The sequence below is a fragment of the Antedon bifida genome, chromosome 1 (assembly GCF_963402885.1).
Source record: "Antedon bifida chromosome 1, ecAntBifi1.1, whole genome shotgun sequence".
Taxonomy (NCBI): domain Eukaryota; kingdom Metazoa; phylum Echinodermata; class Crinoidea; order Comatulida; family Antedonidae; genus Antedon; species Antedon bifida.
Genome location: NC_136226.1, coordinates 23,551,279 through 23,570,262, shown reverse-complemented (window position 1 = coordinate 23,570,262; position 18,984 = coordinate 23,551,279). Strand labels below are relative to the sequence as shown.

The 18,984-nt window shown below is 33.4% G+C and overlaps 1 protein-coding gene across 8 annotated transcripts in view; it reads left to right on the top strand.

Annotated features, from left to right (window-relative positions):
- The window catches only part of LOC144845388 (talin-1-like), an 80,573-nt gene that overhangs the window by 20,660 nt on the left and 40,929 nt on the right, over window positions 1-18,984 (top strand). For 3 of the 8 annotated variants that reach the window (XM_078702693.1, XM_078702718.1, XM_078702685.1), the window contains exons 14-33: window positions 683-850; window positions 1,123-1,291; window positions 1,648-1,739; window positions 2,427-2,567; window positions 2,961-3,121; window positions 3,632-3,788; window positions 4,179-4,280; window positions 4,653-4,679; window positions 5,389-5,556; window positions 6,031-6,132; window positions 7,357-7,389; window positions 13,368-13,595; window positions 13,966-14,097; window positions 14,652-14,780; window positions 15,014-15,127; window positions 15,547-15,660; window positions 15,916-16,050; window positions 16,144-16,272; window positions 16,732-17,043; window positions 17,483-17,602. In XM_078702693.1, coding sequence (XP_078558819.1) covers window positions 683-850; window positions 1,123-1,291; window positions 1,648-1,739; window positions 2,427-2,567; window positions 2,961-3,121; window positions 3,632-3,788; window positions 4,179-4,280; window positions 4,653-4,679; window positions 5,389-5,556; window positions 6,031-6,132; window positions 7,357-7,389; window positions 13,368-13,595; window positions 13,966-14,097; window positions 14,652-14,780; window positions 15,014-15,127; window positions 15,547-15,660; window positions 15,916-16,050; window positions 16,144-16,272; window positions 16,732-17,043; window positions 17,483-17,602 — 2,733 coding nt within the window. The remainder of the gene's footprint in view (window positions 1-682; window positions 851-1,122; window positions 1,292-1,647; window positions 1,740-2,426; window positions 2,568-2,960; window positions 3,122-3,631; window positions 3,789-4,178; window positions 4,281-4,652; window positions 4,680-5,388; window positions 5,557-6,030; window positions 6,133-7,356; window positions 7,390-13,367; window positions 13,596-13,965; window positions 14,098-14,651; window positions 14,781-15,013; window positions 15,128-15,546; window positions 15,661-15,915; window positions 16,051-16,143; window positions 16,273-16,731; window positions 17,044-17,482; window positions 17,603-18,984) is intronic. The other 5 variants (XM_078702745.1, XM_078702736.1, XM_078702727.1 and 2 more) reach the window with 3 other exon arrangements.

Here is an 18,984-nt window from a genome sequence, read left to right as displayed (position 1 = left end):
TTACATAAAACTTATGAATCTTAACAAAGATGGCAGTTGGAAGAGGTAACATGAAAAGTGACAAATAGATTGTCCAGCACTCCCACTTTACAATGGTATAGTCCATTGTTGGGTGGCTTTTTTCCAATTTCAAACTGAGTGGGGCTGAAGCTTGGTGGTTATGCTTGCCCTCCAATCTCAAGGTCCAGATCCAGACCTTGTGTTCAATCTTGACCTAGTATCAGGGTTGTAACTCACGACTCTTACAACTCCACTCCCTAAGCCTCAAATGAGACTTTGAGTAATACTTGTTGTTCAATGCATATGAAATAATAAATTTAATAAATAATAAATTTTTAAAAAATTTTAAAAATCAAAAGCTGTGGCTAGGAAGCACCTCATTAGGCTCTTTGATCTTATATCTTATAATCATTATTTTTTATGATAAATTACTAAACAGTTTTAAAAATGGTCGTGAAAAAAGGAGAGTTAATTAAAAGGAAAAGAAATCCAAAGTATTTTAAAGACTTGTTTTTATTGGAAATTAAATGAAACAAAACAAAAATATATATGTGTGATCTTAACCGCTTTTACAAATTAGTTATTAAAGAACTAATTTTATTGGAACATTAAACCAGTTAGTTGTCACTAAAACATTAATGACAACAGTAAAATAATCATTTTCTTTTCTTTTCTTTTATAGATTCTAAAAACATGGCCACTAACCACTGTGAAACGATGGGCAGCTTCTCCAAAGAGCTTTACCCTGGATTTTGGAGATTATTCTGACAGTTACTACTCAGTACAGACAACAGAGGGTGAAGCTATTGGTGCTCTTATTGCTGGGTATATTGATATTATTTTGAAAAAGGTAAATGCATCTCATTACAAAATCCTGCAATGTTCATTTTTCTGGAAATTGTGCTCCAGGAAATAATTTTTTTTTTTGCGAAGGTGAGTGAAGAGTTTGAGTAAAGAGAAGGAGCCTCAAGCTGTTGCATTTATGTATATAAATAGCTACCCTCTGAATTTGACGAATGTATATCAATTCCAAGGTGTCATTTCTTATTCTGCCTTCGATTAGATAACATATCGAAATGTGGAAGTTACATTTTTTGAACGATCAAATTATTTTTTTCTTAGCAAAAAGGAAAAGACCGATTAGGCATGGAAGGAGATGAAGAAGCAACATTGTTAGAAGATAGTGTATCTCCAGCCAAAGCCACATACATGCATCATCACTCAACCAGTGTTGGTCATGGAGTATCAGGCTCAGTAGCTATGCCTGGAGTCATGAGAACTGGAGGATCTGGTAACACTATATTTTTTTTCAATCATAATCATACATAATAGTTTATGTTGTAATTGAATGAAGGATGAATTTGAATTCTGAATACATGCTAACTGAATTGAATTACTACTACAAAATATAACTTGATATACATATATATGTATTCCATCTCATGGATGCATACCATTTATCAAAACAACTGATAATATTTAAAGAATGTAATTAATGTAGTTAAACTTGTTACAACCAGAAAGAGTTAATGAGACAATAGGCTGGCTGTGGTTTAAAGACCACTGTTTTGTGAACCAAATGGTAGCAAGTAATAATCGCCTTTGGTATTTGTTAAAATCTGACAAATGTTTATATTTATTTTTAAGTTGGTAATAATGCAGTAACTTTGGGTGAGATGCAGAGGTCACAGCAGGTTACCATTCAGGGCCAGGCCCATGCAGCACATCAGGCTCCACTGGTATGTAGACAGAGATACTTAGTTTTATGTCGTGAGGTGGTTTCTATGATCAAAACGGTACTGGGTATGATCAACTAGCGTTCGTTTTCCCACCTAATCATCCATTCATAGAAGTAATGATGATCACTGTCGACAATAGAATGGACTGGAGACCTGGCTATCTTCGACTTTTAAATAATACAATGTTTTGTGTTAGGGTAGAAATGTACGTTGTATGATGTGTATGTTTATTGAAAAAAGGGTTGTACTTTGTACAAGTTGCGATGAGAAAACTGTTATTTGATCATTAGTTGACGTGTACATAAAGTAAACATAAATAAATAATAATAATAAGTAAAAAGACTAAAAATATAAAGAAGAAAAGCAAAGAGATTAGCATTGATGGTATACTGAGACTCAATGACATTTAAAAGTATAGGATGCATTCTAGCTCCTTGGAAAACTACCCCCAGGACAACTATCTGCCAGTTCCGCGACCTGGCTACCTTTTACTTGTTTTTCTAGAACAACCTTAACAACCCTATCTTTTTCATAACTTACTGGTAATGATCACATAAAATAAATTTAAATGGTAGTTTCTGTAGGTTTGCATCGGGACATCTAACTATAAAATTGTTACACTTTCAAAGTGCTTCAAATTAAATTGGACAAATTGTGTTATTTGGAATTTCTGTTTTCTTCACACAGATCAATGCAGCTAAACAGCCTGGACTTACAACAGCGCAGCAAGCATTGAAAGGAACAATCCAGCGTAGTATGTCAGACTTTGTTGAAGCTAAAGATTCTCTTGCAGAAGAAACCCAGATTCAGGTTGTGGGAAAAGATCCTGTAAGTACATCAACACTTGACATCAATTTACAGTACATTAGAAGCCCTCCATTGGACACCCTTATTAAAAGGACACATTCACTTTAAACACACGAGGGTAAATACAGCAGAACCCCTATTCAGAGGACACTCCCCTTATAAGATGACACTTAGTCCTGAAGGTGTCCCCTTAATTGAGCTTTTACTGCAATTAAACAATTTTATTTCACAGTAAATGTTACAATTTCTTGTAATCATAATTATATAAGTATAATCCATATGGTAAATAGAAACATAATTGTGAGATGACACAAGAAATAAACTTAAAATGTTATCATTGCCACTGTCACTGTATTAACGGCATGGAAGGCAGTTAATACAATTGTCAATTATTGTTTCTTTTTGGTTTGCTAGGTATCTCAGCAATGGAGACAGAATCAAATTGATGTTCAGAAGCAGCATATCCAGTCGCAGCTGAGTGCAATGTCTGCTGCCACTGCAGGTGTCATTAGTCGTACCTCTGCACCTGGTGATGAGATTGATTATAATGCTGTGGGATCTCATGTTACCACCATGTATGTGCTTGTACATTTATGTGCATTATTTTTAAATCATTGTCGTGACGCATTCACGCCCAATTCACATTCTTGTGTTGTGCCTGTATCATGTAAGGTTTGGTTAAGGGTTTGGATATGGTCTATGGTTTAAAGTGATACATGCAAAACATATGGGATGCTGTATTACAGAATTGCCCTAAATCTAGATATAGTACCAGGAATTTTGAGCGGTTATGAGTTGACTTCCTATTTGTATAATACCTGTATGATCACAACAGAGTGAAATAATATGTTGGTTTTTATTAGAAACTATCACATTGCTAATTTTGTCTGTATAGTTTGTGAACAAGATCAGACATTTGTTACACTTGATTGCTTTCATAGTTTGAGTAGCACATTTCCTAATTATGTTTATGGGTATGAATATATTGTATAAATAAATTGTAAAAAAATAATCTGTAAGAAATAATCACTAATATTAAAAGTATCATACTAGAATATTATGAATTTTGTGTATTGTTGTCACAGATCTACCAACCTATCAGAGTTAACTAAAGGTGTGAAGATGTTATCATCTCTACTTGAGAAAGATGGTGATGGTGGAGATGACATTCTCAATGCTGCTAGATCTCTGATGGATGCCTTTTCTGATCTTCTAAAGGCTGCCGAACCAGACAGTACTGAGGTCAGTAGTCCATCTTCTTGATTCCTGATTAGTTTTTAGAAGGAAGAGTAGTGAAACAATGGCATGTTGGAAAATAAATGGTGTACATCATGTATGTTATGTATTTTGTACTTGGCCTTTTCATCATTCACCAGAAAACACTAGTCTGACAAAAAAAAAGTGTTTTTGGCCAAATATGGTAGTGATATGATGTCACATTTTGTTGTCACATAAAGTTTGATAGTGTAGACAGAGCTTAAGATTATTGCTATAAACTGTAAGGCATTTTTTTGCACTTTATAATGGAGTAGGGATGGAAAAGGGAGGGATTATGGTGTTCTAATGTGTTTCTGGTTCATTTCATGCAGACTTTACTTTTTTTTGTTAATCACTTTTTATTACGTTTTTTAGCCTCGACAAAACCTGATCAATGCTGCTAACAAAGTTGGAGAAGCCCAGAATAGATTGCTCAAGTCACTCGGTGATGTTGGTGATGTTGATCCAAAATTCCAGGTACTGTTTGTTTATTTATAATTCTTCTATGTACTTATATACTATGAGGAGTATCATTTTATATATTTTGTTAAAAGAATATTGATTGAATGCGAATATATTATCTATCTGTTTATAGGACATTTTTTAAGATGACTGAGAAAATGTGAAATCTACTAAATCTATAAAAAAAAATGCATATAAATGCAAATATATAAACTGTGAATTGACTCCACTTAATCTAATGAATCTATAATTAGATATTGTCTAGTGCCTCAAAACAATGATGAAAAGTTATTAACCGTTAATAAAACCAAAATTGTATCAAACTTGTTATTTTGTACTTTGATGTAATTGTATTGAATGTTTACAAATTCTTATTTTAATGTCAAGCACGCACTGATACAGATACGACTTCAGGTAGAATATCTTCTAAGTAATAGTTGTCTTCTGTTTTACAGCATTCTTCTGATTCTTATGGGGTTTATTGTTCTGTTTTATGTCTAAGGCTTATTTTCTATGTGCACATGTTCACTGTTGTGTGATTTCATTTTTCTTTTTGGTTTATTTTACCAGCTGCTTATAAATAAAAATGTTTTGTAAACGACTGTATGTTTAATTCTTCAACAAAATAAAAAACTTTTGTTAAAATTTATTATTGTTAAAAACTTGGTAAAACTGTTGGTATATTAACAAACATTGTTTTCCTTTTATTTTTATCCTTTTTATAGTGTATCCTTTATCGTGTTGAGACCCAATTTTGTTGCTTTTTATTATACCACCTACAGTAACATCTCCTATTTACATACACCTTTGTTAAAACTGGTATTTTTCTTACCATTTTTAATATGATACATGGAAACAGTGAATAAATCCAACATGGGCCTGTTATGTGTACCAAAACATAATAATTATTAGTAAAATTACGGTACTAAAATTAGATTTGTAAACTTGAAATGTTACTGATGTGGGTTTTGCACGTGTTTTTTGTGTATGTCTTAGTATGTTGTAACATACTACACTTGTATACTATAAAATGTAAAACTATTTTATTCAATATCATTTATCAGCAAGAAAATAATAATAAATGATACGTTCTGATTACTAAAATCTTATTGTTTTATATTAGGATGCTTTGCTAGGCCTCGCTAAGGCAGTTGCCAATGCCACTTCAGATCTTGTGATGAAGGCCAAAAATGTAGCTGGACAGGCTGATAATCAAGACAAACAGAACAAGGTGATTGGCTCAGCCACACAGTGTGCACTGCATACATCACAACTTGTTGCATGTACAAAGGTTAGTTTTCTTTTCTGTAAGCCTTCAAGATGAAATTCAAGAATTTTGGGACACCATTGCAATGTCGCACAGTATGAAACTTCAATTTGTGCATTGTACGAGAAAGGTGTATATAAGGTTGGACCCAGTCTTGGTATGCTAAATAGAAACATTGTGGCATCCTGGTTCTGGATTTCAGATTGAACAAATGTGCTTAGCATAATGTCAATGATTTTGCCTAAGTCTGTTTTCAAGTTAAATAATTTCCTATGTAAATATTTTACGTATAGTTTTTTTCTTAGATGGCAAAGTTCATTCCATGTTTGATTTTGATACATAAAGCCACAGTTTTTTCACTTAAGCACTTAAATTATCTTGACTTAAGTAAAAACATTAATAAATGCCAGCCCTGGTATAACTTGAATGATGAAAATATATAATGAAATTAACATTGTCAAAGGTATTTTTGATATTCTGATAACGCTTGTTTTTTAGGTGGTTGCTCCTACAATTAGTAGCCCTGCTTGCCAGGAACAACTTGTTGAAGCAGCAAAGTTAGTTGCCAAGTCTGTTGAAGGAGTAGTTGACTCCAGTAAGGTAAGTTAAAGCTATTCCAGAGATTGCATTACAGATAATTCATAATACAAATTTACCATCAAGTATTTAAAATGTAATTGTTCATTTTGAATTGTTTAATGAAAAAAAAGAGTAAAAGCAAACATGATTTGTTTTAGCAAACAGTTGTTAATTTGTTAAACCATCTTAAACCTGCACAAACCATATGTTTTTAGAAAGTCTTTCTAAGTTCAAAATCAAATGGCCGAGCGGTTAAGGCAGGGGTTGACTCACTCCTAGTTCTGGTGGTGAAACAAAGTCTTCTCGGATAAGGACTATAAACCATTGGTTCAGTGTACACAGTTATAACATGTGTTCACATTAAAGAACCCAGTTCATTATTCGAGAAGAGTAGTGGGTTACCCCAGTGAACTGGTTCACAAAATAGCCCTTGTATCAGGGGGATTACCACCTATCTGATAGGACATTAATTAATTTACTATTTGTAATCCTTGGCCACATAGCCTAAAGACATAAAATAAAAAAATGTTTATTTAGCTTATTACACTTAATGTTTACCGTGTACAATGTCTTTTGTCCTTTCTTGCTTATTTTAGCATTCTCACACAGAACTGTCAACCAAAATAATGTTAAATTTAATTCAAATTTCTTCACCTCACTTAGGAGAAAACATAGTAAAACAGTACATTTGATTTAAAATTCACAGTGATTATTATTTTATGTTATTTATTATTTTATGTGAAACAATAAAGTGAATTAACTAGGAGGACACTCCATTATACCTCCGTTATTATGTTAGAGGTAATAACATAATACAACTTGACAAGTAGTTTTTATAGTGTAATTTTCTAGGATGTTTGATAAAATAAGTGATAAAGTGTCCTACCCAATTGTTTTATTTATTTATTTATTTATTTATTTTTCATTTTTATACTAAAGAAAATCTACATAAATACAAAATTAAATATACCTTTTAAATACAATTTTTTTAAATTAGTTAATTTAGGAGACACATTCGACCCACGGCAGGAATAAATGGCACAAAATAGTACATGCTATGTGTAACGATGAAGCTTATGGATGCATGATTTTGAGTTTTTAAAACTCACTGGATTAAAATAAATTTGTCTATGTTTGAATTCAATTAGAAAGCAAAATTCTTTTCTTTCAAAATCTATTTTTAACATGCTTATAGTATAAGCCATATTGGAATGTGATAATGTAATTAGGGTGCTATATTTATAGGTTACAGGAATGAAGAAATTCTTTACAAACAAGGTAGAGTTTACTGCCTGTGCATCTCATGTGCACAACATGCATTTGATGACTAACCTTTAAAATGTTAATTTCACAATCTGTGCATTTAATGTTCATACTGGGTATTGATTTGCAGACCAAATAATGGGCGTTGTCCTCTATTAGTTCTTAAATTACAATTGTTAGACATGAAGTTATTATACTATACTATTTGAATATAATAATATACTTTAAGAACCAAACATTTTGAGTTCAAATTGATGAATTGATTCATTTTAGGTGTTTCCTTTGAGTCTGGTTTCTGTGACATTATGGATGTGGTTTGCATTGTCCCTGTCTTGTACAATAGGAAAGAAATGGCCCATTTTGAAAGATTACAGTAGATCATAGATGAATGAAAACCTATATAAGTTTTCATTGAAATAATGGAATAATTTATTTGATTCTATTAACTTTTGTTTTCAATTTGCTTGATATATTTGTGCCTGCTTATTGCATCATGTGCTTGACTATAAATTGCATATTTACTAGCAACCAAAAGAAATCAGCGTCTCAATCAAGATAAAAGTAAAAGTAAATGTATGTAAATAATGATTCATAGTTATATTGCACCATTTAACTTATATTGCTTTTGAAGATAAATTGGTTGTTATTTCCTTAAGTTGGTTTTGTCAGATACAATTAGGTTAATATTGTTCATAGCTAAATAGGCTAGTCAATCTAGCATTTTGAGTGAAACAAATTGCAAACAGAGATTTTTTTTTTTTAAATGGTTACATATGATAAGGTGATTATTTTTTGAGCATCACACCTCTGACACTCATCCCGAAGGTATGCAAATTAGCTTAAATATGCAAATTAGGGTGAAATTACAGGGTTACCATATCTTCAAAACTACTAATCCTAGAGATTTCGTTTTTGCACAGTCTGGTTCAGAATATATATATTTATATTTGCTCTAATGAGACATTTTACAAAAAAATGACCGGAAGTACCAGATTTTGACCCTTGACCCCATTTCTCAATATTTACATAAATATGTGATTAAAATGTCTGTAGAGACTTTTTTTTTGGACTCAATGACTTGGATATTGTTTTTCAATACCCACCATAGAACTGTATTATAATTCCCAAAATCACACCTTCGTCATGCACCTCGAAAGTATGCAAATTAGTAGTACAAGTAATATTAAATATGCAAATTAGGGAGTGAAATTACAGCGTTGCCATATCTCGAAAACCGCTAATGCTAGAGTGTTGATTTTTTCACTAAAATATTTAAAATATGTATATTTATATTTGCTCCAATGAAACATTTTACAAAAAATTGACCGGAAGTATGACATTTGACCCTCGACCCCATTTCTCAATATTGCATATATAATGAAACTAAAATGTCTGTAGAGACTTTGTTTTGCCCTCAAATGACTCAGATACAGGTTTATAATAGCCAACATAGAACTGTTTAGTAAATCTCAAAATCACACCTGTATCACTCACCTCCAAAGTATGCAAATTATTAGTACAAGTTACATAAAATATGCAAATTAGGGGGTGAAATTACAGGTTCCTATATATCGAAAACTACTAAGGCTAGAGAGTTGATTTTTTCAATAACTTGTTCAAAATGTACATATTTATATTTGCTCTAATAAAACATTTTACGAAAAAATGACCGGAAATACAACAATTGACCCTTGACCCTATTTATCAATGTTTGTATACATATTGCGACTAAAATGTCTGTAGATAATTTTTTTGACTCAAATGACTCGGATACAGTTTTCCTATCGTCAGCATAGGACCGCTTTGTAATTCCCAAAATCATAATTTTGTCACACACCTTGAAAGTATGCAAATTATTAGTACAAGTTACATGAAATATGCAAATTAGGGGTGAAATTACAGTCTTCCCATATCTCGAAAACCATTAATGCTAGAGAGTTGATTTGAATTCAGAGTTGATTCAGAATGTACATATTTATATTCGCTCTAATGAAACATTTTACGCAAAAATTGTCGGAATTATGACATTTGACCCTCAAATCTATTTCTCAATATTTTCATATAATGCAACTAAAATGTCTGTACAGACTTTGTTTTGGCCTCAAATGACGCAGATACAGGTTTTCTATAGCCAGCATAGAACTGTTTAGTAATTCTCAAAATCACACCTCTGTTACTTCGCTTGAAAGTATGCAAATTAATAGTACAAGAAAGTTGCCATATCTCTATCGGTCATTAGCGTTTTCGACATACATAAGGCAATTCACTGTAATTTGCGTATTTCATATAGCTTGTACTACTAATTTGCATACTTTCGGGGTGCTTGACTTATACTGGCTATATAAACCTGTATCCGAGTCATTTGAGGCCAAAACAAAGTCTGTATATACATTTTAGTTGCATTATATGCAAATATTGAGAAATAATAATAATAATTATAATATTAATATCCTGGATGGTTCTAGGACACCTACCCCCTAGACAGTTACCCCCCGGATGTTTACCACCCGGACAACTACCCCCTTAGGACAACTACCCCCTTAGGACAACTACCCCCTTAGGACAACTACCCCCTTAGGACAACTACCCCCTTAGGACAACTACCCCCGGTCAACTACCTATTATACACTGTTGCAGAGTCAGGTTGTTCCTAGGGGGTAGTTGTCCTAAGGGGGTAGTTGTCCTAAGGGGGTAGTTGTCCAGGGGGTAGTTGTCCTAAGGGGGTAGTTGTCCGGGGGGTAGTTGTCCTAAAGGGGTAGTTGTCCTAAAGGGGTAGTTGTCCTAAGGGGGTAGTTGTCCAGGTGGTGGTTGTCCGGGGGGTAGTTTTCCGGGGGGTAAATGTCCAGGGGGTGAATATCCGGATACGTCCTGGATTTATATAGCGCCTAATGTTGTGAAACCTCTAAGCGCTGTACATAAACTAATACGAAAAAAGGGAATTCCAACCATGCCAAAAAAAAACCAAACCGAAGTATAGAGATACGCCTTCGTCGCTGAGATATGGGAAGACTGTAATTTATTTATTTATTTATTCACCCCCTTATTTGCATATTTCATGTAATTTGTACTACTAATTAGCATAATTTTGAGGTGCATGACGAAGGCGTGATTTTGGGAATTACAAAGCGGTCCTATGCTGACTATAGGAAACATGTATCAGAGTTATTTGAGTCCAAAACGAAGTCTCTACAGACATTTTAGTCGCATTATGTATGCAAACATTGATAAATGGGGTCGAGGGTCAATTGTTGTATTTCCGGTCATTTTTTCGTAAAATGTTTTATTAGAGCGAATATAAATATGTACATTTTGAACATTTTTGAAGTTATTGAAAAAATCAACTCTCTAGCCTTAGTAGTTTTCGATATATAGGAACCTGTAATTTCACCCCCTAATTTGCATATTTTATGTAACTTGTACTAATAATTTGCATACTTTGGAGGTGAGTGATACAGGTGTGATTTTGAGATTTACTAAACAGTTCTATGTTGGCTATTATAAACCTGTATCTGAGTCATTTGAGGGCAAAACAAAGTCTCTACAGACATTTTAGTTTCATTATATATGCAATATTGAGAAATGGGGTCGAGGGTCAAATGTCATACTTCTGGTCAATTTTTTGTAAAATGTTTCATTGGAGCAAATAGAAATATGTACATTCTGAATACGGCTGTGAAAAAATCAACTCTCTAGCATTAGCGGTTTTCGAGATATGGCAACGCTGTAATTTCACTCCCTAATTTGCATATTTAATATTACTTGTACTACTAATTTGCATACTTTCGAGGTGCGTGACGAAGGTGTGATTTTGGGAATTACAAAGTGGTCCTATGCTGGCTATTAGGAACCTATGTCTGGGTCATTTGAGGGCAAAATAAAGTCTCTACAGACATTTTAGTCACATTGTATATGCAAACATTGAGAAATGGGGTCGAAGGTCAAATGTTGTACTTCCGGTCATTTTATCGTAAAATGTTGCATTAGAGTAAATATAAATATATACATTTTGAATAAATCAGTGAAAAAATCAACTCTCTCGGACTAGTAGTTTTTGAGATATGGTTACCCTGTAATTTCACCCTAATTTGCATATTTAAGCTAATTTGCATACCTTCGGGATGAGTGACAGAGGTGTGATGCTCAAATTTTCATCTCCTCATCATATATGACCATTTAAAAAAAAAAAATCTCTGTTTGCAATTTGTTTCACTTTGAGCTGTTTTTTTTGCTAGATTGACTAGCCTAAAAGAGTAGAGATGAATTTTATATTTCACCACAATTTTATTTTTTAAGTCTGCGTAGCAATAGATTATTTATAAAAACGGTATATTTAGTGTACTGCTACAGTACTAAATCAAATATAGTGGAGTCTGTTAGGGATATTTTGGTTCAGTTTTTTCCAAAACCGCCAAATTTGGTATACAGGTTGCCCACCCTATACAAATTCAATTTCTGATAGGTGCCAAACAAAATGACCCCTTGGATCACCTAATTTGCATAATTTAAAATGGTAAACATTTTCACTTAAACACTGAAACTACTGGTCATGGAGAGTTGATTTTTAGCTCAAAATGTTCAGAATATCAACATTCCTATTTACTCTAGAATGAAGTATTCTTAGACTGAATCAAAATGTACTGTTTTGGGTGGTTTTTTTCCAACCTTTCATTTATCTTAAACTCCCTATATACAAGAATGTTTACACTTAAAAGGCCAAGTAATTGCATGTACATTTGTGATTGCATTATGCATTTTGGTTATATATTTTATTATTTTCAGGTTAAAAGGCCTATTCATAGTTTTTCTGGTGTACGTAATAGTCTTAGTTTATATTTCACCACGTACAAGGTCACACACCCTTATTTACGACCAATATTATATTCAATATTTGTTTATTTTATTTATTGCATTGTAATGAGCGGACTCCCTATTTATATTAATGTATGTTTTTCTTTTATTTTGCATATGCAGCTCTTTACATGATTATATTTATTTTGTTTGAATTCACTCAGATATTGTTTATTTATTTCTCAAGGCACAGTATACAGTAATACCTATTTTTAAAAACTTGTACACTTCCATAACAAAATATTTAGCACTCACAGGGATACCAGGCTTATTCAAGCTATTTATGAATTACTTTCGCCAATTTTTTGTTTTATGAAATTTTATTTTATTATTGATGGTTTAAATAATTTCATGGTAAAAATCCAATTTGTTAAAGAAATTAGTACCTATGATTTATAATTATTCACAGGAAATATATATATTTTATAACACTAACGAGTGAGTGGCCCAGTGGTTAGACAGTGGAACAGTAATACCTAGCCATTACATCGGCAAGTGTTCAACGCTCACTCGCTCCATAGTGGTAGAACATGTCTTCTTGGATACCGTAAGGCTACGGTTTATAGTCCTAGTATACACATCTGCCTGTTGTGCACTTTAGAGAACCTGTACATCTTTCGAGACAAGTAGGGGGTTACCCCAATGTACTACTGTAGTTCATACTTCACACACAGCCACTGTCACGCAAACAATTTTGGTCCTCTGGGGAACAGTCTTAGACGGAAGAGGTCACTCAGTATAAAGAATGAATAAATAAATAAATAATTAACTACATCACATTTTCACTTTCAAATTATATTATTTTATCATTGCACTACTGTATGTATTACAATCTCCAATATTTACTCTTATGGAAAAGTGTAAGGCTAATAGACATTTTTTCTTTTAACTACAGTTTGAAGTAAAATCCAAACAATACATTTTACAATGTGTGTAATGAATATACCCAGGTTAAATAGGGGTTTTTCCCAAGGGAATATTTGTGTGTTTTGGTTTTAAAAATGCATTTTTGTACTGCATTAAGTAATTGGTGGCTATAGGTTTAATTGTTGATATTTATTATGAGATGATTTCAATAACAATATTTTGTATTTGTTTATAATGTACATGAAGTAGTTTTGACATTTACGTATTATTTAAATTAGGATGCTACAGAAGATGAAAACCTTCTGAAGAACGTTGGTGATGCAGCGACAGCAGTTACCAAAGCTCTTAATGACCTGCTTATGCATGTGAAGCAAGGGACGGGTACCAACAAGCAAGGCCAGGTTTACGAGGAAGCTTGTGACCGTATCATGGTTGCATCCGAGAGGCTTTTTAACAGTGTCGGGAATGCAGCTGAAATGGTCAAACAGGCTAAAGTACTGGCCCAGGTCAGTGATTATAGTAAAATGTTTTGTTTTTTCATATATTTAGGAAAATTGCCAAAACAAGCAATTCATTTACTTATCCCAATCCTGTTCACAGGACAAACATATACAAAAGATGCTCTACATAAATATAGTCGTGAATCTTAGTCGTGAGAAAAAATGTTGACATCTTTCAGGATTTGAACCCAGGAATACAAACCCAGGTGCCTAACTCTACTCAATAACAGCTTTCCAACCTTAAAACCACCTCAACTTCAACATAAGTTGCATAAGCTCAGCCCTTTGTCAAGTCAGATGTGTAACAACAAAGGTTATGAATACATGTATTTCTATGACTAAATAAAACTAATATGATTTTGTTTGCTCTTGCTAGGCTACATCAGAACTGGTCAATGCTATCAAAGGCGAGGCAGAGACGATTGGTGAAGGTAACTCACAGAAACGTCTTCTAAATGCGGCCAAAATCCTTGCCGATGCTACAGCCCGTATGGTAGAAGCTGCCAAGGTCAGTAATTACATAAAGCATACAAGTCAACCTACATGACACTTTGATCATTTTCAAAAATCTGTAAAGTAAAAAAGTACATCTTATCCTTCTAGCATTAAAGATGTTATTTATATATTCATTTGAATTTTACCTGAATTTGATACAGGCATTAGATACAAGTATATTAATGTGTAAAAATGGAAAGCTTACATAAATGTAACAAGATTCTGGAACAGTTACCAATAGCTTCTGTATTAGTGTAAATAATGGCAGAATTAAGACATAAAGGCATGAGAATTCCCTTTTTATGTTTGCAAGTGCGTCTATAGTTTTAGAATGAGGGTTTTGAATAGTGTTAGGTGTTCTCAGACTGTTTGCTAAGGTTTTCAAATCTCTTCACTAAATGGGTGAAAAGCCTATTTTAGTGTGATTTTCATTTTCTTTTTTTTTTCTCTTTTTTCTGTCTTTTTATATGGAATTTTGTTACTCTGAAATAAAGTGATAATCAATCAATCATAAGATCGTAAAATGTGTTTAAACTGTTAAATTCAATTTAATGGTAACTTTCTTAGTTATGTGCAACAAGTCCAAATGATCCTGCACAGCAAGAAAAGCTTGTGAAAGCAGCAGAGAACCTGCGTAATGTGACCAACGCAGCTGCTGCGAACGCACAGAAGAAGCGTGTCCTGCAACAGCTTGAGGTAAATAAACATTTTACCGTTATTCAATTTACTGTTTTAATACACAATAGTGATCCGTTATGCAATATATTTATATTTAATCAATAAAAAATGATTTATGCCATTTGGTGTATAGCCTAATTGTGAAAAACATTATTAATTATTTTTAATGTGAAAGAGACAAAAGCCACACTGATTGAAATCTAAATGTGCATTAATGTAATTATCCAAATGATTTTCTTTCTGTATTGCAGAATGCAGCTAAGCATAATGTTGCAGCAGCCACTCAGTGTATTGCTGCAGCTCAAGGATCTGAAAGATCTAACCGCAATAAACCATCTCACCAAGCTCTTATTGCAGAATGCAGGGTATTTTGTATATTTATTTTTAATGTGAAAAATGGTCCAATAAATGTCATCTGCTGCCAGGGGACATTTACAAGTTTTAGTAATCTAGGAAAATGCATGCAGGACTAGGTCTACACTATCAAACTAGTTTTGATGTGCCCAAATATGGTGGTGATATGCCCAAATATGGTAGTGATATGATGACATTATCATGTCCATATATGGGCACATCACATTTTTTTTGTTACATACATTTTGATAGTGTAGATAGAGCTTTACTCTGAAATCTGATTGTGGTGAGGAGATGGTTCAAACATTGATGGACAATATATCCATTCAACTTCAACTTGTTCATCAATTTCAATTTGTATTCCTCTATTTTTCTGTCAATGCTGTTGCTATTGTCTATTTCTATATTTTACATTTATCTCAAATTACAGTCTGTTGTTGAGCATATACCAGAGCTAGTTCATGGCATTAAATCATATGGCACCAACACAGAGAGTCCTGCTGCTCAGATGAACTTAATCAATGCTAGTCAAAATTATATTCAGGTATGTATGCTATGCTAGAGGAGGAGGCCTATTGGGCCTACAACAATAGAAGTACTAAATATTGATTGCTAAAGGCCTTGTCTGAAAATATAGCACCCAAGTCTGTTGATAAGCTTGTAAAAATGTCATAAGCTGATGTCACATTTTCTTCTTGAGCACTTATAGTCATTCTCTATATTTTCATAATTTTCTGTGTTTTTTAATTAATTCAAAGATTTTAATATAAATATTTATTATTTTTTCAATTATCTACAGCCTGCAACTAAAATGGTGTCTGCTGCAAAAGCTACCATACCATTTGTTTCTGACCAGGCAGCAGGAATGCAACTAAACAAATGTGCAAAGAATATGGCTACAGCTCTCAATGATCTTAGAACTGCCTCTACTAAGGTAAAGTCCTTGTTAATATTTTGTCATGATTTATCTTTTAACTTATTCTACCATATTTGCAATAATATATTATTCATTGCCTAATCTGTGTAGGCTCAGGAGGCTTGTGGCGACCTTGAGATTGACAGTGCAATGGACATGATCAGAGCCCAAGAAGATGAGTTGAAACAGATTAAATTAGCAGCTCAAGACCTAAAGTTGTTACCTCTACCAGGAGAAACTGTAAGTATTGAAGGATCAAAAAGAGCATGTCCAACTACTTTCCTTTTTTGTACACACTGTAGTTGTATCATTTCTACAACAGTGACTCTCCCAGAACTAGAATGTAAACTGCTATTTAAACTAAATTAAAATTCAATTCATTGCTAATTTAAGTGCACTTTGATGACTCGTGTTTTGATTTGATCCTTGTCAAGGTTGGGTAGATTCTATGTCAAGGCGACCAATGACATAATATTTGTAGGTCGAAATCTTCTTTCCATAAAAGGTGTAGATAACTCAACTGAAAATTATTTTATACTTGAATTTCCCTTCTTTATCTGAATATATAAAAGCGGACACTATGGCATGTTTATTGGCTTTATATTTTTATACTAAAGGAAAATGTGTGTGTGATCTCCTTTGGTTGCTGTTGTGGGTTTGAATTGTTTATCTTTAATTGATAGTATGTTAATCTTACAGCCTGAGTCTTGTGCTGGACAACTTGGAGCAACATCTAAGGGGGTTGGAGCTGCCATGGCTCAACTGCTAACAGCAGCAGCCCAGGGCAACAAAAACCACACAGGCATTGCAGCAAGAGACACTGCCAATGCATTGAGGAACCTTACTGGTGCTGTTAGAGGTGTTGCAGCAACGACGCAAGACCGCAAGGCTCAGGATGAGTTGATAGATCATGCTATGGATATCATGGATAAATCTGCTAATTTACTGAATGAAGCTAAGAATGCACTTGCTAATCCAAGAGATGCAAACAATCAACAGAGGCTTGCACACGTAAGTCAAATCAAGGCTAGTCTTTACTAACAAATAGTTTAGTTTGCCGATTTTCCAAGAAAAGTTAGGCTGTGCACCTTCTTGACAAACTAGTTGGATAAGGTTTGGGAAAACCTAGCCAATTAAATGACAGTATGTGTCATATGCATATTGATGAATGGCAGCCTTCACAGTAAAGAGTGTCATAGTGTAGACAGGCACTGGCAGACTTGGAGTAAGGCACACTGCATACTGCATATACGCTGTTGGTATTTTTTTCCCATATAGAATGTTGATACAAACATTATGAATATAATCATTTAATGTACAAATTGTTTAAAGAAGATAATTAGGGACAGTTCAAAAGAATTGAAGAATATTAATTAAAGCAATTAATGAGCATCTATACCAGTTGTGTTGAATGAATACAAATAACAAGTATATTTATTTTTAAAAATAGGTTGCCAAGGCTGTATCTCATGCACTCAACAACTGTGTCAACTGCCTACCTGGCCAAAAGGATGTTGACTCTGCCCTACGAGCAGTCACTGATGCCAGTAAGGGCCTGGCTACTGGCAAGGTAATCTATTTATATAATTTATGAATTTATTAGATATTACAAAAACCTAATTGTGTACTATCTATAATATGTTGTAACTGAGTTAACCTTTGTAATCCCTTCCCTGAATAATTATGGATATTATTTCCCTTCTAAACAGTTACTATTACTCCTGTTTGACCTAAATTATTATTTTTTTCTTTATATATATCTGACAATTAAACGTGCCCTATATATCCAATCTAAATTTGTCCATACTTGTAATGTTTATGAAGTGATTGAGATTAAAAACTGAATCTATGTTTTACAATAAAATCCTGCATTGCCAGCTAAATTTATGGAATTCAAATTTCTGTAATCAATTTTTCTGTATGCTATTCTAATTGGAAACATTACCCATTAGTTTCTTTACCACCATGTCTTTTTAAATACATTGGTTTATTTTATTGGTGCAACTAGACATTAATCAGTAGATCATTATTATAAATGAAATATAGAATGCAAATAAAACAAAATAAAAAAGATAATCATGCATATTTGCTTAAACAATTTTTGCTGCATGCTGGAATAATCAGAGACAAAGTATGTTACTCAAATCAGAAACTGTATCAATACCAGTTCGGATGATGCAGCGCCTAGAGGGCACTGTCCCAAAAGGTTACCCTGCTTATATTTATCAGGTAGTATTTTGTATGGCCGTCATTGCTTTTTATTTTATTGTTTTTTACATTTCTGCTTTAATCATTTTGTACGTTTTGATATTATTTTAAGTAATTGGTAAATGGAACTAATTTAGAACGTAACTAAGAACATGAAAATGAATGATTTTTAGATTTTTGAAATCTCAGTACTTTTTTATTTATTCATAAATATCTCCCATTTTACATCTATTCACTGTGTTTTATTATTTATTACTGTCACCCTCATTAACCCATAGTCATTTTGCATTATAAAGTTCTGGAATTGTAGCTTTGTGATTGTGATGCTTGCTTATCAATCCCAAATTAATACTAGTAGTCAAGTCAAGTGGCCGAGTGATTAAGGCAGGGGCTCCGCCAAACCATGCAGTAGCTATACAATTGGCACATGTTGAAGTCACTCGACCATTGTTCTGGTGGTAGAACAAGTCAAGAACCTAAAACTGGAGGTCCAGTGTACACATCTGGCTCATGTGCACTTTAAAGAACCTAGTACATCTTTCGAAAGAGTAGGGGATTACCCCACTGTACTGGTCCATTCAGCCCTTCTCGTTGGACTCGTGGACAGATAAACGGGGGCAGCACTCGATATGAAGGGACCCTTAGGGGAGTAGAAAGTTGTGGCATGTGTTGTCCACACCTGTGCGCAATTCAGCCCAGTAGGCTGCAAGTCGCGAGGTATACCCCAATTACGTTTACATTACA